This window comes from Bos javanicus, chromosome 15 (assembly GCF_032452875.1).
Source record: "Bos javanicus breed banteng chromosome 15, ARS-OSU_banteng_1.0, whole genome shotgun sequence".
Lineage (NCBI taxonomy): Eukaryota > Metazoa > Chordata > Mammalia > Artiodactyla > Bovidae > Bos > Bos javanicus.
Window position 1 is genome coordinate 56867311 of NC_083882.1, and position 24508 is coordinate 56891818.

The following is a 24508-nucleotide window of genomic DNA, read 5'->3' on the forward strand; positions in this document are numbered from 1 at the left end:
CTCTCATTGCTGAGAACCCAGTGCCACCAGGTGAACGTGAGCAAGTTGGCGTCATCGAGGATGAGTGACTAAGTGAAGAGAGGCCTCAGTCATCCCGGTAGAATCCTAGACATATGGGTGAGGCCATCCTAGGTCACCTAGCCCGGCCACAGTGGCTGGGACCAGAGAAAGTACTCAACCATCATAATGAATGTGAAATATTTGTCAGTTTTAAGCCACTAAGTATTAGATAGGTTTTTCCAACATAGTAAAATGCTAACAGACCACATATCATTTATTTCACAATTCCTCATCTAAAATTTTTGAATTAACAGACTGCTAAGCAGACAGGATTATATTGGATAAAATTTGCTTCTACTGTAGTACCTTTAATCCTCAGTTTACAAATAACAAACTGAAGCCTGGACAAGTTAACTAACATTTCCAAGTTCACACAGTAAGGGGTTGGGCCAAGATCTGAGTCAGTATATTCTAACTCAGGGTGTGGGTTGCTTAGGCAGGCCCATGGATACAGGCCTTACCTTCCTGAGCAAACTGACCTTGAGTCCTTTAAAAAAGCCCAGGCCAGGTGTAGAAACAAGCTTTTGACTTAACATCCTTTACACTCTCTGAATTTTGAATCACATGAATTTATTATCAATTTAAATATTAAATTGAAAAGTTTTACTTAATAAAGTTTTATTTAATATACCCAAAGGGACAACTTTCAGACATTACTGGTTTAGAGGGATAGGATTATGGAGGGGTATATTGATTTCCAACTTATGTACTTCAGAATGATTGAATTTTATATACTGAATAAGTTTAACCAATTTTAAAAGCAAAAATGCTAGAAAAATGTATAATATATACATGACGGAGGATATTACGGAGACAGGCAAGTAGAGAGGCTTCACCTATGCCAAGGGACCTGTCATCCAAGGTTTCCTTGAGGGTAATCTGAAGAATGCTGCCCAAGGCACCAAGGAAGAAGGAGTAAGCAGTTCGACAATTCCACCATAGGGCCTCAATGCAGTACTGGCCCTATGAGATTGTGCCCATGGCCCTGATCACCTCATACCTGCTCCTGACCCTGATCAAGTCAGAAACAAGGACCAGTGAGGCTGGAGGTATGGAGAAAGCAACCCAAGATATGTAAGCTTCTCATTTAGGTTTCTCTGACTAAAACTTTGATGTTCAAGGCAGTTTAGAGTTTGGGTTATTACTCTGGACAAGACATTTGATGTTGAATTGAGGCTTTCTGGTGATTAAAAAGAACTTTAAAAATTATCTAAGAGTGAACTATAGAGAAACTATGGAATCTGAGTGAGATCTTATTCGGGGACAAGAAAAGACTGAGGTCACAGAGCAGTTTTCTGCTGTAGGCTATTGTGTCTGACTCAGTCATCCCATTCTACCTCTACACTGATAAGAAAAATTAGCTCTGTATCATTTAACTGGTTAACTGGGGCTCCCTTCATAGATAATAAGTGATGGGATTTATCTGGAAGTGTAACCCAGATGTTCAGGCCCCCATGCCTCTAACCATAGCAGTAGCTGGATACACACTCTCCTTTTCAAAAGCATTTTTACTCAGGATACACAGTTTTCTCTTGGTTTCTTTCCCACACCTCGTATCACTGTCGTCGTTACTGTACCTTCAGGAAGGTGGAGCTGCAGTAACAAAACTCTGGAATCTGACCTCATTCTGAATATTGCATTCATGTGATAATGTCAAGGATCTTAACTTCAAGTTTAAGATTCCCCATGGTGATACTCCTAGTGGGTTGAATTCAACTCCAGAGCACTGCATTACATTATGCATGAAAGGCACATGGTGAGGACTCAATAAACAGTGATTATTATACCATTAATAATAATTTCTCCCTGAAAAATCACAGAAGGTGCTGGGTGAGAGAAGCGGGAATGCCACATCTTCAATGTCACATAAGTCTCTGCTCTTAAGTAGCTCACCTAGAGACCACACAGTGTGCTAGGTAGGGGTGGGGAGGGGGACAGAGACTCCTATTGTACCAGACTTGGAAGAACAATCTGGACAACCAGCTCACCATGAAGTAGTAAGGGTGATTGATCTCCTTCAGGACCTGAATGTTGTCTGTTGTCACTGAATGAATACTGGAACACCAGGCCAGTGAGAAGAGCCAAGGTTCATTGACGAGGTATACGTTGATGGTGATGTTAGCTGCTTTATATTCTCTGGGAAGAAAAAGAACCCACAGGAGATTTAGACTTAATCTCACTCTCACATCTAAAAGGGAAACAGCCACCATGTCGTGAAAGGTTGTTGCTTAAATCACTGGAAACACCTGGTCATGTGACAACTTATGATATGACATGCTGAATTAGCTCATGTTGCAATGAGGATAAAGCTCTAGGCTTAATACCTTTACTCCTGTACCAACAGTAGTATTTTATTCTTTTTTGATTTTTAAAATTTTTATTGAAATATAGTTGATTTACAATGTGTCAGTTTCAGGTTTATAGCAAAGCGATTCAATTATACATATATACAGTTCAGTTCAGTTCAGTCGCTCAGTTGTGTCCGACTCTTTGTGACCCCGTGAATCGCAGCACGCCAGTCCTCCCCGTCCATCACCAACTCCCAGAGTTCACTCAGACTCACGTCCATTGAGTCAGTGATGCCATCCAACCATCTCATCCTCTGTTGTCCTCTTCTCCTCCTGCCCCCAATCCCTCCCAGCATCAGAGTCTTTTCCAATGAGTCAATTCTTCGCATGAGGTGGCCAAAGTACTGGAGTTTCAGCTTTAGCATCATTCCTTCCAAAGAAATCCCAGGGCTGATCTCCTTCAGAATGGACTGGTTGGATCTCCTTGCAGTCCAAGGGACTCTCAAGAGTCTTCTCCAACACCACACTTCAAAAGCATCAATTCTTTGGCGCTCAGCCTTCTTCACAGTCCAACTCTCACATCCATACATGACCACAGGAAAAACCATATACCTCTATCTAAATCTATATCTATTCTTTTTTAGAAACTTCTTCATTGTAGATTATTGTAAGATGTTGACTAGTTTCCTGTGCTACACTCTAGGTCCTTGTCGGTTATCTATTTTATTTATAGTAGTGTGTTTATTTTAATCCCAAACTTCTAATTTATCCCTCTCCCTTTTCCTTTGGTAACCATAAGCTTGTTTTCTATGTCAACAGTAATAGTAGTGTTTTAGTAAACTACATGCCCTAAGACAAAAAAGGAGGGAAAGAAGGGAGACAGGAAGGAAAAAGGAAAGCCCTGTCAGAATTTGTCAATTTCAATTCATGGTGTAAATATTCCTCCAATTTTTCTCCCATAAGCTGCTATGTGCCAGCTGCAGTACACTATTGTGTAGCAAATGTGCTTACTTCCATCAGAGCACTTACCACACTTTACTCTATTTATCTTTTTTCCTATCAGTCTTCTTCACCTGACTGTAGCAAATTAAAAGCAAACACTTTGTGTTGCTTGTCTCTGCATATCCAGTACTTGCTTCATAAGTAGTTAACTGAAGAAATAAAGAAATGAATGTTGATCTGGTAAATATTTACACTTCAAAAATAAAGACTTTTTAAAAGCACTTAGTAGGAGAAATGGAACCCAAATTTCCCTGTGCACTAAATGCCAGTAAGTATTTGTGCACTGTCTAAAGAGGCAAGGAGATCCAGCCAGTCCACCCTAAAGGAGATCAGTCCTGAATATTCATTGGTAGGACTGATGTTGAAGCTGAAACTCCAATACTTTGGCCACCTGATGTGAAGAGCTGACTCATTTGAAAAGCCCCTGATGCTGGGAAAGATTGAGGGCAGGAGGAGAAGGGGACAACAGAGGATGAGATGGCTGGATGGCATCACCAACTCAATGGACATGAGTTTGGGTAAACTCTGGAAGTTGGTGATGGACAGGGAGGCCTGGCGTGCTGCAATTCATGAGGTCGCAAAGAGTCAGACACGACTGAGCAACTGAATTGAACTGAACTGAAGAGTCAGAAAGAAAGTAGAAGAACATCTAGTAATTCTAGTCAAGTTGTCATTTTTTGGAAAACCTCTCACAAACTACAGCAGGTAAATCCCTTGAAAATTTTTTTGTTGTAACCTTGAAATGGCATAGCATATTGGAACAGCTCTGTGCAAGTCTGCATTTGAATCTATCTTTGCCTTGTACTAGCTTCACAAGTTCTTAGGCTCAGTGTAAAAACTGTAAGATAAAAATAATACTACCACTTTCAAAGGAGTGCTTGCAATTACTTACCCATATTGGGTAACTAAGACAACTCTAATGTCTTAGAATTGTCTCTAAGATAATTCTACAGATCACTTAAAGATTAAGACAAAAAACAGAAATAAGGATACAGTAGTAAAAAGCTACCTTTTAAAACTTTTTGAAATCAACAAGCAAAGACCATTCACAATTTCTATATATTAATAATGAACCTATATAAACTGAAACATAATGTACCATTAACAATTACCCCCAAAGAAATGTAAATACACAGGTATTAACAAAACAAACATAGGATCTGTAAGCCATAAACTACAAACTATTGATGAAGGTAATCAAAGAATATTTAAGAAGTGAAGAGACATGTATTTATGAATTGGAAGACTTAGCATCACAAAATTCTCCTCAAACTGATCTATAGGTTAATGCAATTTCTACCAAAATATCACCAAGGTTTTTTTTTTTTTTTTTTTTAATACAATTAATTTGACTGACTCTAAAACGTATGTCAAAAGGCACAGCTCAAAATTAACTAAAACTTTATTGAAAAAGAATAAAGTGAGAGAGCATCACTCTACTTACTATTAAACCTTACTATATATAGCTACAGTAATCAAGAGAGTGTGGTATTAGGGAAGGAACAGACATATGGAACCGTGGGACACAATTTTAAACCCAGAAATAGACCCATAAGAATATGTCAAAATGACTTTTGACAAAGGTGTAAAAGCAATTCAATGGGATAAGAGTTTTTCAACAAATGGTACTAGAGCTATAGGACAGGCATACGTAGGCAAAAAACCCAGAAAACCTCAACCTACACCACATACTTCATATAAAAATGGACTCAAACGGATCACAGACAAATACATAATGTAAAACTACAAAGCTTTCAGGAAAAATTGAGACCTATGGGCTAGACAGAGAACTCTTAGACTTGACAGTAAAAGCATGACACATAAATGAGAAAATGATGTTAGACTTAATAAGAAATGTAGAACTTTTGTTCTGTGGAAGATTCTTAAGGAGATGCTACAGACCAGAAATAGACTGGGACAAAATATTTGCAAACAGAACATCCAACAAAGGATTATATCTATCCACGTTTTGTCAGAACTCTCCACCATGACCTCTCCATCTTGGGTGGCCCTACACGATGGCATGGCTCATAGTTTCATTGAGTTAGACAAGGCTGTGATCCATGTGATCAGTTTGGTTAGTTTTCTGTAACTGTGGTGGTTTTCATGGTGGTTTTCATTCTGTCTGCTCTCTGATGGATAAGGATAAGAGGTTTGTGGAATCTTCCTGATGGGAGGGACTGGCTGAGGGAGGGGCCATGCTCAGTAAATCTTTAATCCAATTTTCTATTGATGGGTGGGGCTGTGTTCTCTCTCAGTAGTTTGGCCCGAGGTCAAACTATGGTAGGGGTAATGGCAACCTCCTTCAAAAGGGCTTATGCCAGCATGCATGGTTCCCAGGACTGTTGTATTCAGTGACCCTGAGCCTGTGGCAGGCCACAGTCAACCCGCGCCTCTGCTGGAGACTCCTGGACACTCATAGGCAAGTCTGGCTCAGTCTTTTGTGGGGTCCTTTCTCCTGGGTCCTGGTGTGCACAAGGTTTTGTTTGTGCCCTCCAAGAATCCATTTCCCCAGTCCTGTGGGAGTCCTGCAATCAAATCCCACTGGTCTTCAGAGTCAAATTCCCTGGGAATTCTCAGTACCTTTGTTGGATCCCCAGGTTGGGAAATCTGTTGTGAGCTCTAGAACTTTTGCAACAGTATGAGAACTTCTTTGGTATAATTGTTCTCCGGTTTATGGGCCGTCTGCTTGGTGGCTCTGCAGTGGGGCTAATGGCGACCTCCTCCAAGAGGACTTATGCCACATGCCACGTCTCCCAGGTCTGCTGCAGCCAGAGCCCCTGTCCCTGTGGCAGGCCACTGCTGACCCATGCCTTTGCAGGAGACACTCAAACACTCAAAGGCAGGTCTGGCTCTGTCACTTGTGGGGTCCCTGGGTCCTGATACACACAAGGTTTTGCTTGAGTCCTCTGAGCATCTCTGGTGGCTATGCGGTTTGATTCTAAACATGATTTTGCCCCTCCAACCATCTTGTTGGGGTTTCTCATTTGCCCTTTGATGTGGGGTATCTTTTTTTGGTGGGATCCAAAATCCTCCTGTTGATGGTTGTTCAGTGGTTAGTTGCAATTTTGAAGTTTTTGCAGAAGATGAGCATATATCCTTCTACTCAAACTTAAGGCATTAGAAACTTACTCCCCACTGGGCCAATACTGGCATATTGGGAAGAGGACTCATTCATCTATTCATCTAGACTTTCAAACTACTGCACAATTGCACTCATCTCACATGCTAGCAAAGTAAGGCTCAAAATTCTCCAAGCAAGTCTTCAACAGGACGTGAACTGAGAACTTACAGATGTTCAAGCTGGTTTTAGAAAAGGCAGAACAACCAGAGATCAAATTGCCAACATCCATTGGATCACAGAAAAAGCAATGGAGTTCCAGAAAAACATCTATTTCTGCTTTATTGACTATACCAAAGCCTTTGACTGTGTGGATCACAACAAACTGTGGAAAATTCTTTAAGAGATGGGAATATCAGACCACCTTACCTGCCTCCTGAGAAGTCTGTATGCAGGTCAAGAAGCAACAGCAAGAACTGGACATGGAACAATGCACTGGTTCCAAGTTGGGAAAGGAGTACATCAAGGCTGTATATTGTCACCCTGCTTATTTAACTTATATGCAGAGTGCATCATGCGAAATGCTGGACTGTGTGAAGCACAGGCTGGAATCAAGATTGCTGGGAGAAATATCAATAACCTCAGATATGCAGATGACACCATCTTTATGGCAGAAAGAGAAGCGTCTTTTAATTTCATGACTGCTGTCACCATCTGCAGTGACTTTGGAACCTAAGAAAATAGTCTGTCACTGTTTCCATTGTTTCCCCATCTATTTACCAAGGCAACTAAGAACATAATAAGATCTTCAGTATCATTATGTGTCAGAGAATGAAAATTAAAACCACAGTGTGATATCACTACATACCTATCAGAATGGCTACAGTAAAAAATGACAATGCCATAAACTGCAAGGATGTAGAGCCCTGGGTCATCATACATTGCTGGTGGGATATAAAACAGTACAGGCCCTCTGAAAATGTTTGGAAGTTTCTTATAAAACTAAATAAAACTTACAAAGTTTCTTAGAAAACTTTGAAAACTACCATACTCCAGCAATTGCATTCTTAGCCATTAACCTCATAGAAGTAACAACATATATTCACAGCAGGCAATTCAGGGAAGATGGCAGAAAAAGAAGCACCAGGAACCTGATCCCATCCTGGACAATAACACTGGCAAAATCTAGTGCAACTATGAATATTTTGGTACTATGGCATCTATTGTAGTCTTACAACTTTCAGGGACGTTTTAGATGGTAAGCTATAGTTAACATTGGTCAGTTTCAGCAACTATGACAGTAGCAGTTACCATTTCCAGACTCCCAGCTCCATGACAGGCAGCTGTGCCCACATTTCTAGAGCAGCTTGCACACAGCTTATAAGAGTCACAGGGGGCAAAACAGTCACCATCTTCCAATTACTGGGGAGCTGTGCTCTGATCAGTGACTGCTGCTTCTGGCTACAGACGTGCACAGAAAATGAATACAGTATTATTGTTGCTTTCCTCACCATGGCTCCCCCCTCACTGAAGCAAACATCTTCCCTTTCCACTAAAATGACTTCCAGTGGATTTAAAGGTTCAGTGCTCTTTCTTCCCCACCATTCATTTATCTCTTTCCCCCCTTTTTGGAGCCAGACATTAAAGATTAAGACATGCAACATATATGGGGAAAATTATGAAGTGATCACATATGCCAGGGAAAGGCATATTAGAGACCTAGAAGACCTTAAGTTTTGGTACAGAGACAACAACAACAAAACAAACAAACAAAAAAACCCCAAACAGATAGCAAAACCCAGAAAACCCTGGAGAAGGAGGAGATTCTGATTTCAAGAGTTACCAGATTATTACATTCAGTGTCCAGTTTTTAAGAAAAAAATCACAAAGTGTACAAAGAAACAAGAGAGTACGGTTTCATTCAAAGGAAAAATAAATAAATCAACAAGAACTGTCCCTGGAAAAGAGCTGATTTCAGATATACTAGATGAAGAGTTTTAAAAAACCATCTTGAAGATACTCAAAGAATTAAAAGAAGATATATAATTTTTTTAAAAATGAAGAAAACAGAAACATTAATAGACAGAAAGCCTAGAAAATACCACTCCCAACTCTAGAGCTGAAAATCATAATGAATGAAATGAAAAACTGAATATTAAAATCCAAAGGCAGATTTGACCAAACAGAAGAAATAATTAGTGAACTAGAAGATGAATCAATAGATATTAATGATTCTGTGGAAAAGAAGCAAAAAAAGATTGATGAAAATGGAACAGAGCCTAAGATATCTGTGGGACACCATTCAGCAAGTCAATATATGCATTTTTAGGTCCCAAAAGGAGAGAGAAAGGAGCAGAGAGAATATCTGAAGAAATAATGGCTGAAGCCTGCCCAAAGGTGATGGAAGATATGAATATAAATATCCAATCAACTCTAAGTAAGATGAACTCAAAGAGATCCTCCCTGTGACACACTATATAATCAAAGTTCCAAAAGCCAAAGGCAAAGAAAGAATCTTGAAGCATTTGTCTTGTTGGAGATTCACAGGCACAGAAGGAAATTAAGATATCCCAGCACCCCACTCCAGTACTCTTGCCTGGAAAATCCCATGGACAGAGGAGCCTGGTGGGCTGCAGTCCATGGGGTCGCGAAGAGTCGGACATGACCGAGCGATTTCACTTTCACTTTATGCATTGGAAAAGGAAATGGCAACCCACTCCAGTGTTCTTGCCTGGAGAATCCCAGGGATGGGGGAGCCTGGTGGGCTGCTGTCTATGGGGTCGCACAGAGTCGGACACGACTGAAGCGACTTAGCAGTAGCAGCAGCAGCAGCAGCAGCAGCAGGTAAACGAAAGCTGAAGGAGTTCATGGGCACTAGATCAGCCCTGTAGGAAAAACTCAAGAGAGTACTCCAAGGTGAAATAAAGTCAAGAGACAGTAGCGCAAAGTCTAAGGGAGATAAAAGGATCTCAATGAAAGTAAATACAAGGGCAACGATAAAAGATAGTATTATTGTAACAATGGTGTGTAATTATAGTCTTTTATTTTATACATAATTTAGCAAAAGATCTATAGGAAAAAACCAGAATTATTAGTCTAAAAGCTAATAATTTTATAACTTTATCAACTTCACATGTGGTCTTCTACATAATTTGAGACACTTCCATTTAGAGGAATTATTAGTTTATGTTTGACACATACAGTATATAAAAATGAAATTTTCTGACACCAAAAAGTGAAAATGGAAGGATTGGAGTCATAAAGAAGAGTTATTGCATGTTACTGAATTTAAGCTTGTATAAATTCAACCACAGTGTCATAACTTTAGGATGGTAAGTGTAATTCCCATGGTAACACAAAATAATTAGGTATAAAAAAATATAAAAAAAGAAATGAGAAAAGGATTTAAGCAGTTCACTAAAAAACAACTAAACACAAAAGAAAACAGTAAGGAAGAAAATAAAGGAAAAATTATAAAGTATATGCTGCTGCTGCTGCTAAGTCGCTTCAGTAATGTCTGACTGTGCGACCCCATAGATGGCAGCCCACCAGGCTCCGCCATCCCTGGGATTCTCCAGGCAAGAACACTGGGGTGGGTTGCCATTTCCTTCTCCAATGCATGAAAGAAGTGAAAGTGAAGTCGCTCAGTCATGTCTGACTCTTTGCGAGCCCATGGATTGCAGCCCACCAGGCTCCTCCGTCCATGGAATTTTCCAGGCAAGAGTACTGGAGTGGGTTGCCATTGCCTTCTCTGATAAGGTATATAGAAATAACAAATTAAAAACAGATGACAGAAACAATATTAAAAAAATGACAGCAGTTAACAACATGACAATAATCTTCCCCATTTTCAGTAATTTTTAAAATGTAAATAGATTAAACTCTCCAATCAGAGATTGTCAGAATGCATAAAAACATATGACCCATGTTTATGCTGTCCACGAGAGACTCATTTAAGATCCAAATGCACAGACAGATTGCAAGTGAAAGGACAGAAAAGTTATTCTATGCAAATAGTAACTAAAAAGAGCATGGGTGGCTATATTAATAGCAGATAAAACAGGGACTATGTAAAAAAAAGTTTACATGTGACAAAGGAGGATATTATATATTAATACAAGTTTCAACATAGCAAGAAGATATATTAATTATAAACATTTACGTGCCTAATGATAGACCAGTAAAATTTACAAAGTAAACACTGACTAAACTGAAGCTGTATAGTAACAGTTGGAGACTTTAATATCTCATTCTCAATGATAAATAGAACAGTTAGACAGAAGATAAGGAAACAGAGGACTTAACACAAGAAACTATATCTAAGAGACAGAACACTCAATCCAATAAGCCCATACACATTCTTCTCAAGTGCATGTGTGATGACTCTCACTTTAGATATGTTAGGTCACAAATTATATCCAATCAAACACAATGAAGTCAGAAGTCTAACAAAAGGAAAATTGGAAAATTCACATATTTGTGGGACTTAAGTCTAAGGGAGACAAAAAATCCTCAATAAAAGTAAATATAAGGGCAAGTATAAAAGATAGTATTATTACACTTTCAAGTAACTAAAGGATAAAGAAAGAAATTGCAAGGGAAATGAAAAAAATATATGGAGATGAATGAAAATGAACACACAAAAACTCAAGGGATGCAGCAAAGGTGATGCTAAGGGGGAAATGCATAGCTATAAATTCTTACATTTAAAACATAAGAGGATTATTGCATCTATGTTCATCAGTAATGTGGGCCTGTAATTTTCTTTTTTGTGATATCTCTGCTTTTGGTATCAGAGTGACGGTGGCCTCACACAATGAATTCAGAAGTGTTCCTTCCAAATAATATCATCAATGTCACAGAAGAACATAGATGCAAAAATCCTCAACAAAATATGAGGAAACCAAATCCAACAATATATTTAAAAGCTCATATACCATGATCAAGTGGGATCTATCCCAAGACTACAAGTTTTCAGTATTATCAGATTGATCAGTGTGAAATACCACATTAACAAACTGAAGAATAAAACCCATATGATCATTTCAATAGATGTGGAAAAAGCTTTTGATAAATTTAAATATCCATTTATGATAAAAACTCTACAGAAAGTGGGCAAACAGGGAACAGTCAGCATAATAAAGGCCACATATATGACAAACTCACAGCTAAGATCATACTCAGAGTTAAAAAGCTGAAAGCACTTCCTCTAAAATCAGATCAGGAACAAGACAAGAAGGCCCACACTTATCACTTTTATTCAACATAGTTTTGGAAGTCCTAGCCACAGAAATCACAGAAGAAAAGAAATAAAATGAATTCAAATTGGAAAAGAAGAAGTAAAACTGACTCCGTAGATGACATGATAAAATAGAAAATACTAAAGACACTACCAGAAAACTACTGCTGCTGCTGAGTCGCTTCAGTCGTGTCCGACTCTATGCGACCCCATAGATGGTAGCCCACCAGGCTCCCCCATCCCTGGGATTCTCCAAGCAAGAACACTGGAGTGGATTGCTGTTTCCTTCTCCAATGCATGAAGGTAAAGAGTGAAAGTGAAGTCGCTCAGTCATGTCCAACTTTTAGCGACCCGCAGCCTACCAGGCTTCTCCGTCCATGGGATTTTCCAGGCAAGAGTACTGGAGTGGGGTGCCATTGCCTTCTCCTGGGTGGCCTCCATAGACTGTCTTAAAATTCTGCTTCAGAAATAATATTTAGGCTCAAGTTCAAACATCTAGTTCTGCCTATTTGTTCATGACTTCTCAAGCATTTAGAGCATCTGCTTTAGAAGATAAAAATCCAAGAAGGCGAGAATGGCATCTCTTGCTCAGCATGCCTTGCTGTTGCATAACATATAGGTAGATTCTTCCTAAGCATGATTTAAGATGACTGAGGAGAAAACTCATATGAATCAAGTTGTTATTACTAACAAGTACCTATCTCTCTATCAATGAATTCAGTGAAGTTGAAAAATGCAAAATTAATGTGTATAAACCTATTGCACTTCTATATTGTAACAACAAAATATCAGAAAGAGAAATTAAGGAAACAACCCCACTTGCCATTGCATCAAAAACAATAAAATACCTAGGAATTAACCTACCTAAGGAGGCAAAAGACCTGTACTCTGAAAACTGTAAGATGTTGATAAAAGAAATGAAAGATGATGCAAAATAGATGGAAAGGTAAACTGTGTTCTTGGAATAGAAGAAATATTGTGAACAAATTATTGACTAGAGATGTATTAAGTTTTTTGTTACCCAAATGTTATTGACGGGAGATGTATCAATATTTACTTACATAACAAGTTGCCAGCCATAGGTTTTGGCTTTGGCAAAAATTCCCTGGTCAATAATGTGTATGAAAACACAAAAGACCCCAAATAACTAAAACAACCTTGAGAAAGAAGAAAGGGGCTCGAGGAATTATAGTCCCTGACTTCAAGCTATACTTAAAAGCTATGCAAACAGAACAGTATAGTGCTGGCACAAAAATAGACATGGAGATAAATGGGACTGGGATAGAAAGAACAAAAATAAACCCACACACTTACGGTCAATTAGTCTACAACAAAGGAGGCAAGACTATACAAGGGAGAAAAGGTAGTCTCTTCAAAAAGTGGTGCTGCAAAAACTAGACAGCTATATGCAAAAGAATGAAATTAGAACAGTCTCTAACACCATACACAAAAATAAACTCAAAACGGATTAAAGACCTAAATGTAAGACCACCTATTATAAAAGTCTTAAAGGAATACATAGGTAGAACACTCTGTGATATAAATCATAATAAGATCTTTTTTGATCCATCTCCTGGAGTAATGAAAATAAAAACAAATGGGACCTAATTAAAACTTAAAAGCTTTTGCACGGCAAAGGAAACCATAAACAAAATGAAAGGACAACCCACAGAATGGGTGAAAATATTTGCAAATGAAGTGACTGACAAGGGGTTAAACTCCAAAATATACAAACAGCCCATGCAGCTCAATAGCAAAAAACAAACAACTCAATGAAAAAATGGGTATCAGATCTGAATAGATATTTCTCCAAAGAAGAAACGGTGGCCAAAAAGCACATGAAAGATGCTCAACATCACTAATTATTAGAGTAATGCAAATGGAAAATACAATGAGGCATCATTTCATACCAGTCAGAATGGCCATCATTAAAAAAAATACACAAATAATAAATGCTGGAGAAGATATGGAGAAAAGGGAACCCTTCTGCCCTCTCAGTGGGAATGTAAATTGGTATAACTGCTAGGGAGAACAGTATTGAGGTTCCTTAAAAAACAAAAATAGTTACCATATGCTCCAGCAATCCCACTTGGGTATATATACAAAGAAAAGTCTAATTCAAAAGATGCATGTACCCCAATGGTCAGAACAGCACTATTAGCAATAGCCAACACATGGAGGCAACCTATACGTCCACTGACAGATGAAAGGATAAAGAAGATACGGTGTGCGTGTGTGCATGTGCGCACACACACAATGGAATATTACTCAGCCATAAAAAGAATGAAATAATGCCATTTGCCGCACATGGATGAACCTATTATGTGAAGTAAGCCAGATGGCAAAAGACAAATATCATACCACTTATATGGAATCTGAGAAAATGATACAAATAATTTTTTTTACAAAACAGAAATAGATTCTCAGACATAAAAAACAAACTTATAGTTGCCTAAGGGGAAATACAGGGAGGGATAAATTAAGAGTTAAATCAAGGGATAAATTAAGGTATAAATTAAAATATAAACAATATCAAATACAAAATAAACAAGGAACTTCTGTATAGCACAGGGAACTACATTTAATAATTTGAAACTCCAGTACTGTGGCCACCTCATACAAAGAGTTGACTCATTGGAAAAGACTCTGATGCTGGGAGGGATTGGGGGCAGGAGGAGAAGGGGACGACAGAGGATGAGATGGCTGGATGGCATTACCAACTCAATGGACATGAGTTTGAGTGAACTCCGGGAGTTGGTGATGGACAGGGAGGCCTGGCGTGCTGCGATTCATGGGGTCGCAAAGAGTTGGACACAACTGAGTGACTGAACTGAACTGAACTGAACAAACTATAATGGAAAAGAATAGGAAAAATTAAATATATATATGAATCAATTTGTTGTACACCTGAAACTAACACAACATTGTAAATAAATCATACTTCAATTAAAAAAATTAAAAAAAAGAAACAGTATTAAGGATATAATGTGCAATATGATAAATATAATTAATGCTGCTGTATGTTATATATGAAAGGTATTAAGTAAAAAAAACTTCTTTCTATTTCTCCAGTTATGCATCTATATGAGATGATGGATGTTCACTGAACTTCTTGTGATAATCATTTAATGATATTTGTAAGTAAAACATTATGCTGTACAGCTTAAACTTATAGTGCTATATGTATATTTGAATAAAAGTGGAAGAAAAATTTCAAAACCAAGAAAGATTTCATATCAACAACATATCTTTACAACTTAGGAAACTAGAAAAAGAAGAACAAATTGACCCAACATAGTAAAAGGAAGAAAATAATAAAGATTAGTGCAAACACAAAACAGAACAGAAAACCAACAAAGAAACCAAAAGTTAGTTCTCTGAAAATATCAACAAAATTAGTAAATTTTTAGCTAGAGGTACTAACCAGTCTGTTGTTCCATGTCCAGTTCTAACTGTTGCTTCCTGACCTGCATACAGGTTTCTCAAGAGGCAGGTCAGGTGGTCTGGTATTCCCATCTCTTTCAGAATTTTCCACAGTTTATTGTGATCCACACAGTCAAAGGCTTTGGCATAGTCAATAAAGCAGAAATAGATGTTTTTCTGGAACTCTCTTGCTTTTTTGATGATCCAGTGGATGTTGGCAATTTGATCTCTGGTTCCTCTGCCTTTTGTAAAACCAGCTTGAACATCTGGAAGTTCACGGTTCATGTACTGCTAAAGCCTGGCTTGCAGAATTTTGAGCATTACTTTACTAGCATGTGAGATGAGTGCAGTTGTGCAGTAGTTTGAGCATTCTTTGGCATTGTCTTTCTTTGGGATTGGAATGAAAACTGACCTTTTCCAGTCCTGTGGCCACTGCTGAGTTTTCCAAATTTGCTGGCATATTACGTGCAGCACTTTCACAGCATCATTTTCCAGGATTTGAAATAGCTCAACTGGAATTCCATCACCTCCACTAGTTTTGACAGTTAGAACTGGACATGGAACAGCAGACTGGTTCCAAATAGAAAAAGGAGTATGTCAAGGCTGTATATTGTCACCCTGCTTATTTAACTTATATGCAGAGTACATCAGGAGAAACGCTGGGCTGGAAGAAGCACAAGCTGGAATCAAGATTGCCCGGAGAAATATCAATAACCTCAGATATGCAGATGACACTACCCTTATGGCAGAAAGTGAAGAGGAACTCAAAAGCCTCTTGATGAAAGTGAAAGAGGAGAGTGAAAACTTGGCTTAAAGCTCAACATTCAGAAAACGAAGATCATGGCATCTGGTCCCATCACTTCATGGGAAACAGATGGAGAAACAGTGGAAACAGTGTCAGACTTTATTTTTTTGGGCTTCAAAATCACTGCAGGTGGTGATTGCAGCCATGAAATTAAAAGACGCTTACTCCTTGGAAGGAAAGTTATGATCAACCTAGATAGCATATTTAAAAGCAGAGATATTACTTTGCCAACAAAGGTCTGTCTAGTCGAGGCTATGGTTTTTGCAGTGGTCATGTATGGATGTGAAAGTTGGACTGTGAAGAAAGCTGAGTGCTGAGGAATTGATGCTTTTGAAGTGTGGTGTTGGAGAAGACTGTTGAGAGTCCCTTGGACTGCAAGGAGATCCAACCAGTCCATCCTAAAGGAGATCAGTCCTGGGTGTACATTGGAAGGACTGATGATGAAGCTGAAACTCGAATACTTTGGCCACCTCATGCGAAAAGTTGACTCATTGGAAAAGACCCTGATGCTGGGAGGGCTTGGGGGCAGGAGGAGAAGGGGACGACAGAGGATGACATGGCTGGATGGCGTCACCGACTCGATGGACATGAGTTTGAGTGAACTCCGGGAGTTGGAGATGGACAGGGAGGCCTGGCGTGCTGTGATTCATGGGTTGCAAAGAGTCCAACATGACTGAGCGACTGAACTGAACTGAACTAATAAGATAAAGAGAAAAGACCCAAATTACTGAAGTCAGAAATGAAAGTGAACATACTATTACAGGATTTATAGAATTAAAAGGATTATAAAGGATATGAGCAATATGAGCAATTGTATCCCAATAAATTAGGTAGCCTAGGTGAAATGGAAAAATTCCTAGAAGCAACAAACCTACCACAACTTATCATGAGGAATTAGAAAATGTGAATAGATCTACAATCAATAAGGAGATTGAATTATTAACTAAAACTCTTCCAACAAAGAAAAGCCCTGGATCCAATATCTTCGCTGGTGAATTCCATCAAACATTTCAAGAAGAACTAATACGAACCCATTATGGCAACATTAGAAAACCAGGAATCAATAGGATGTGTTAATGTGAAGGAACTGGAGCATTTGTGTCCTTCTGTTTTTAGAGTTGTAAAAAATAGTACGGTGGTGTCTCAAAAAATTAAAATTAAAATTACCATATAATTCAGCAATTCCACTTCCTAGTATATACCCAAAAGAAATGAAAGCAGGGTCTTGAAGAGATACTTGTACCCCCATTTTCACAGCAGCTTTATTCACAATAACTGAAATGTGAAAGCAACCCAAGTGCCCATCTATTGACAAAAGGCTAAGCAAATAGTGGCATTTACACACAATGAATTATTATTCAGTTAAAAAGTAATATATTCTTCAGTGGATGAGTTCAACATGGATGAATCTTGAGGACTTCATCTTAAAAGAAATAAACCAATCAAAAAAAGATGAATACTATATAATTTCACTTATATGAATCAAAATCATAAAGATATAAAGTAAAATGGTGGTTTCCAGAGGCTGGAGGCAGAGTATGATGGGAACTCATTGCTTAATGAGAACAGAATTTGAGTTTACAGGATAAAAAATGTTAAGTAGGTGATGGTGGTGACTGCTGAACTATGTAATGAATGCATATTAAAGTCACAAAGTTGTATATTTAAAAATTATCACAAAAGTAAATTTTAAGTGTATTTTAACATAATTAAAAGTTTTTAAAGAGAGAGAAGGGCTTCCCTGGTGGCTCAGAGGTAAAGAATCTACCTGGCAAACCCAAAACATGGCTCTGATGCCTGGTCTGGGAAGATCCCACATGCCATGGAGCAACTAAGCTCGTGTGCTGCAACTCTTGGGCTTGTGCTCTAGAGTCTGGGAGCTGCAACCACTGAGCCCGTGTGCCACAACCACTGAAGCCCACAGCCCCGAGTCCACGCTTTGCAATGAGAGGAGCCACCTCAGTGAGAAGCCCACACACTGCAACTACAGAGTGGCCCCCACTCACTGCAACTAGAGAAAAGCCTGTGCAGCAAGAAAGACCCAGCACAGCCAAAAATAAAAAATAAAGAGAGCAAAGTCTGAATAAGCTATTAACTCTTAGTTAAAAAATTGTGTTCACATGAAAACCTATACACAAATATTCACATTTATGAAAAATAGCTCATAAATTGATGAAACAATCAGATATCCTTCAGTTGGTGAATAATTAAAGTTTAGTGCATTCATACAATGGAATACTATTCAGCAATGAAAAAGAACCAGCTGCTGACACATGAAACAGTCTTTATGAATCTCAAAAGGAATTACACTGAGTGGAAAAAAGCCAGTCACAACAGGTTGCACACTCTATGATTCTTCTATATATTTTTCTTAATACGACAAAATTTCAGAAGTGCAGGAAAGATTATTCATTGAGGAAGTTAGGGTTTGAGGTGAGTTGGATATGCAAGGAAGGGGAATGTGGTTATCAGAGGGCAACAAAAGGAATACGTCTGGTGACTAAACAAGCCTATATCTTGGTTGTGATGTTGAATCCACAAACACACATATGATAAAACTGCACATAGATCTATATATATTAATACAGAAAAACACACAAAAATGAATATAAGTTGGGGAAATTTGAATAAGATTGGTGGATTGCATCCATTTCAGTATCTTGGTCTTGATATCATACCAAAATGTTGCAAGTTTTACCACTGGAGTAAACTGGGTAAGGTACAGGACTATTTCCTATTATTCCTTACATGTTAACATGCAACCACCTCAAAATAAAAAGTTCAATCTGAAAAATATTCTAGACTATTTAAAAAATATAATAAAGTATATTCTGGGGGTTAAAAATAAAGTATTATTAAATATCATTTATAAGAACAATAGCACAAATGGCAGAAGGTAGTAAATGGAATTATGAAAGTGAAAGTGGAGAGTGAAAAAGTTGGCTTAAAGCTCAACATTCAGAAAACGAAGATCATGGCATCTGGTCCCATCACTTCATGGGAAACAGATGGGGAAACAGTGGAAACAGTGTCAGACTTTATTTTTCTGGGCTCCAAAATCACTGCAGATGGTGACTGCAGCCATGAAATTAAAAGATGCTTACTCCTTGGAAGGAAAGTTATGACCAACCTAGATAGCATATTGAAAAGCAGAGACATTACTTTGCCAACAAAGGTCCATCTAGTCAAAGCTATGGTTTTTCCTGTGGTCATATATGGATGTGAGAGTTGGACTGTGAAGAAGGCTGAGTGCCGAAGAATTGATGCTTTTGAAGTGTGGTGTTGGAGAAGACTCTTGAAAGTCCCTTGGACTGCAAGGAGATCCAACCAGCCCATTCTGAAGGAGGTCAGCCCTGGGATTTCTTTGGAAGGAATGATGCTAAAGCTGAAACTCCAGTACTTTGGCCACCTCATGCGAAGAGTTGACTCATTGGAAAAGACTCTGATGCTGGGAGGGATTGGGGGCAGGAGGAGAAGGGGACGACAGAGGATGAGATGGCTGGATGGCATCACTGACTCGATGGACATGAATCTGAGTGAACTCTGGGAGTTGGTGATGGGCAGGGAGGCCTGGCGTGCTGCGATTCATTGGGTCGCAAAGAGTCAGACACGACTGAGCGACTGAACTGAACGGAAGGACTTAATATCAATAACCTCAGATATGCAGATGACACCACCCTTATGGCAGAAAGTGAAGAGGAACTAAAAAGCCTCTTGATGAAAGTGAAAGTGGAGAGTGAAAAAGTTGGCTTAAAGCTCAACATTCAGAAAACGAAGATCATGGCATCTGGTCCCATCACTTCATGGCAGACAGATGGAGAAACAGTGGAAACAGTGTCAGACTATTTTTTTTTTGGCTCCAAAATTACTGCAGATGGTGATTGCAGCCATGAAATTAAAAGATGCTTACTCCTTGGAAGGAAAGTTATGACCAACCTAGAGAGCATATTGAAAAGCAGAGATATTACTTTGCCAACAAAGGTCTGTCTAGTCAAGGCTATGGTTTTTGCAGTGGTCATGTATGGATGTGAAAGTTGGACTGTGAAGAAAGCTGAGCGCCAAAGAATTGATGCTTTTGAACTGTGGTGTTGGAGAAGACTGTTGAGAGTCCCTTGGACTGCAAGGAGATTCAACCAGTCCATCCTAAAGGAGATCAATCCTGGGTGTTCATTGGAAGGACTGATGATGAAGCTGAAACTCCAATACTTTGGCCACCTTATGTGAAGAGTTGACTCATTGGAAAAGACCCTGATGCTGGGAGGGATTGGGGGCAGGAGGAGAAGGGGATGACAGAGGATGAGATGGCTGGATAGCATCACCGACTTGATGGACATGAGTTTGAGTGAACTCAGGCGTTGGTGATGGACAGGGAGGCCTGGCGTGCTGCGATTCATGGGGTCGCAAAGAGTCAGACACGACTGAGCGACTGAACTGCACTGAAGGACTTAATATTCTGTACTTTATACTGTGGAATAATATTAATTCAAGTGGAGTGTAATAAATCGGCAATACCTTTTATTGGTATCTAGGTGAATACAACAGCGTAGTTCAAGGCTTGAAATACAGAAAAGTAACTAGGGGAATTTTTATTGGCCAAGGGGGATTTTGGATATATATCTATAATTATATCTACATCTATACTCATAATTAGAGCTACATCTCTATCTCCAAGGATACTTTGTTTTTGCAGCATTTAGAGTTATCTGAAAAAAATCACTTTTAACAGGAATGGTATAGGGATTAATGTAAGCAGTGATTAATAAATTTGAAAAAGTTATTTTATTCCCAGGTACTTTTAATTCTGAAAATGTATCTCTAATTATAATATTTATAAATTTGATGTTTAATAATTTTTTTTACACTATAAGAGATCTTGATATCTGGATCACAAAGCCATTTATAAGGTACTGGAATCTCTCTGGTAATGGCAGGGGATATCAACAACTTTTTGAGTTCTGACTTTTCAAACACTTACATTATTTAAAAAGAAAAACACCAAGAATACACAAAAGTGGGTTAAATGATGAGAGATTGGAGGACAGGAGTAGGGGCTAAAGACTGTGTTCCAGGAACAGAGTCTACCCTTAATAAATGTTTTTTGGCAGACAGGGAGGGAAAGGTAAGAAGAAGAAAATAGGGAATTTCACAAAGATAGCCACAGACAGAAATTCTTGAGATGGGAGGAGAAATCCCAGTAGCTTGGCTGGGATGCAGATTTTGTGCAAGAAAGGCAACACACACCAAGAGAGGTGTGGTTAAACACTTACTTCAACCCATTGTAGAACAAGTTCTTGTAGTCAACGTTTATTCTAGTGATCTTTTCTTTTGTAAGTCTTTCGATGGTGAATAACCGGCCAATGTGCTGAAAACCAGGAGCTTTGCTCCTGACGTAATCCCTCTCAGAACCTGGTAACCAAATAATCTGCAAGGAGAAACAGTAATTCTTTCAGTGGATAATCAGCTGTCTAGGTACAAACAGCCTCATGTAGAATGGGAGAAGTCTCATTCCAGCATGAGTAACAGTTTATAGGGAGCAGAGATTCTAGTCCTTGATGAAAGAGTCAACCTGGCCTAATATGGTCTAGTGAACTGTAATGGGGCTTTCACCAGGGTTATTCTGGAGCTGAGTTTTCCCAGTTAACATCGTGGGGCCAAGGGTTCACTGTATCACTACACTAGCTAAAGTGGATGAGTAGGTGGTAGGTGTGGAGGAGGGGTTGGAATCATAAACATCTCCTTGGGCTGATGATACAAATCATCTTTGAGAAGAGTAATTTCCTGTCAACAGGAAATGCTATTATGACTCATCTGTGGAAAGAGCTCTATTTGCAAAATGACAGATATTTGTTTCATTCATGGCATTCTTCCATATTCTGAGAATTAAAGATATGTGGAATGACTGACTGCCAAAATGCAGAGCTTTCTGGAAAACATGATGAATAAGTTTTCTGCTGAAATAAGAACTTTCTATATCATAAATGAAAGCTGATAATGAAAGTCTTAGCGTTCCCTTTCTCTAAGGCCCTTTCTCTAAGAGATGTATGTTGATCATGGTGCAAGTCACATCATATAGTATTACACACATTCCCTTTCAACACAGTGGTGACATTTGATTTGTAATAGCAAACAGCCTCAATGTTTTCCCTGCTGATACAAATTTAACTGGCTCATTCATAGACTATCACATATATTGGGTTGACCAAAAATTTTGTTCTTTTCTTTTTTTTTCCTGTAAGATGGCTTGAGCAGCACTTACTTGTCTTTAACTTCATTTGAGACAATTTTATTAGATTGTATTGTGACAGCTCAAATATTAGTGTGCATTAAAAAAACATCAAAATTGGAGGATTTTAATGTTGAAGAAGAAAGAAAAAAATCACATTTTTGACATATTAGGCTTTATTTTTTCAAGAAAAGTAAAAACACAACTGAAATGCAAAAAAAAAAAAAAAAAAGATTTGTGCAGTGTATGGAGAAGGTGCTGTAACTGATAGAACATGTCAAAAGTGATTTGTGAAGTTTCATGCCGGAGATTTCTCGCTGGATGATGCTCCATGGTCATAAAGACCAGTTGAAGCTGATAGCGATCAAATTGAGGTATTAATTGAGAACAATCAATGTTATACCACATGGGAATAGCCAACATACTCAAAATATCCAAATCAAGTGTTGAAAATCATTTGCACCACCTTGGTTATGTTAATTGCTTTGATGTTTGGGTTCCACATAAATTAAGGGAAAAAAAAAACCTTCTTGAAGGTATTTTTGCAAGCGATTTTCTACTGAAACATAATGAAAATGTTCTGTTTTTAAAACATGTTGTGACAGGTGATGATAACTGGATACTGTACAATAATGTGGAATTGAAGATACCATGGGGCAAGCAAAATGAATTATCACTAAGCACACCAAAGGCCAGTCTGCATTCAAAGAAGGTGATGATGTGTCTGGTGGGATTGGGAGGGGGCAGGGGGGTTCTCTATTATGAGCTCCTTCCAGAAAACCAAATGATTAATTCTGCAAGTACTGCTCCCAATTAGACCAACTGAAAGCAGCACTCAACAACAGGCAACCAGAATTAGTCAGAAGAAAATGAATAATCTTTCATCAGAATAATGCAAAATCTCATGTTTCTTTGATGACCAGGCAAAAACTGTTACAGCTTAGCTGGGAAGTTCTGATTCATCTGCTGTATTACCAGACATTGCATCTTTGGATTTCCATTTATTTTGGTATTTACAAAATTCTCTTAATGGAAAAAATTTCTATTCCCTGGAATGCTGTAAATGGTACCTGGAACAGTTCTGCCTCAAAAGATAAGAAATTTTTGGAAGATTAAATTATGAAGTTGCTTGAAAAGTGGCAAAAGATAAGGCCTCCCAGGTGGCACAGTGGTAAAGAAACCACCTGCCAATGCAGGAGATGCAAGAGACACAGGTTTGATCTCTTGGTTGGGAAGATCCCTTGGAGTAGGAAATGGCAACCCACTCTAGTACTCTTGCCTGGAAAATTCCATGGAGAGAAGAACCCAGCGGGTCATAGTCCATGGAGTGGCGAAGAGTCGGACACGACTGAGCATGTACCTTTAGCTCTTTTTTAGTGAAACAAAACAGTGGATATGTTGCTCAATAAACCTCTTGGTAAAAATAAAATGTGTCTTTTATTTTTACTTAAAAACTGAAGGAATTTCTGGCAAACCCAGTAGCTATATAAGCAGCCAACTCCATTTTCTACAGGGAGTAGAACCATTCCAGGGAAGATTACAAGGTAGTTCAGGTTCAAATGCTATGCTACCCACTTCCCAACCTCTACCATCAATACTGAGATAGACGTACCAGATGTTGCTCAATCTTAGAGTCAAGGATCACGCTTACTACAAGGCGGATATACGATGATCTGGAAGGATGTGATCGTGGAGGAGTATAAAGATCAAATATCACCATTTTTTTTGCCTTCCGTGCAATTTCCAATAATTCACTTAGTTTTGGAATCTTCTGATTTCTCGCTCTTTCCCTATCAGCCTCTGATAGAGGTTTCATACCAAAAAATGGTTTGATCTAAAAATAAGTATATCAGAGAAAACATTAGCTGCTATCAAAAGTATTTTCCAATTCTCATGCTTTTAGCCCCACACCAAGCCCTACCTTCGTGTTGGTCCACTACTATTCAGCCCACCAAATCTTCTGAAATACTCGTCCAGAGGTAAGAGTAGCCAAGAGGAGAAATGAAATGTAATCTCCATAGGTGGTGATGGTATTTTCAATGATTTATTCTGTAACAGAATCTGCTGTATTTGAACTGAAGGACCTTCCTATTTTCCTCCTGAGCTTCCTTTTCAACCTTTTTTTAAACTCAAGGTAATATAATTCAGTTTTAGTTTTACTGGTTTCCCACATTTTCTCTCACTGTTCTAGTTATGTGTAGTGTAAAAAAAAGGACTTCGGTTTTGAGCTGAATTGGACTCAATCCCAGCTCTATCACTTACTTGCCTTCTTTGCTGTCTGTGTATGTGTTTAGTCGTGTCTGACTCTTTGCAACTCCATGGATTGTAACACAGTCCTCCAGGGTCTTCTGTCCTTTGGATTTTCCTGGCAAAAATATTGGAGTGGGTTGCCACTTCCTCCTTCAAG

At 38.6% G+C, this 24508-nt stretch overlaps 1 protein-coding gene across 7 annotated transcripts in view; it reads right to left on the reverse strand.

The window, feature by feature from the left end:
• Nucleotides 1–24508, reverse strand: part of LOC133226897 (glycerophosphodiester phosphodiesterase domain-containing protein 4-like) — a 136383-nt gene that overhangs the window by 11123 nt on the left and 100752 nt on the right. For 6 of the 7 annotated variants that reach the window (XM_061380959.1, XM_061380957.1, XM_061380958.1 and 3 more), the window contains 3 exons: nucleotides 23714–23935; nucleotides 21146–21300; nucleotides 2049–2196 (listed from right to left, as the gene is read on the reverse strand). In XM_061380959.1, coding sequence (XP_061236943.1) covers nucleotides 2049–2196; nucleotides 21146–21300; nucleotides 23714–23935 — 525 coding nt within the window. The remainder of the gene's footprint in view (nucleotides 1–2048; nucleotides 2197–21145; nucleotides 21301–23713; nucleotides 23936–24508) is intronic. The other variant, XM_061380960.1, reaches the window with a different exon arrangement.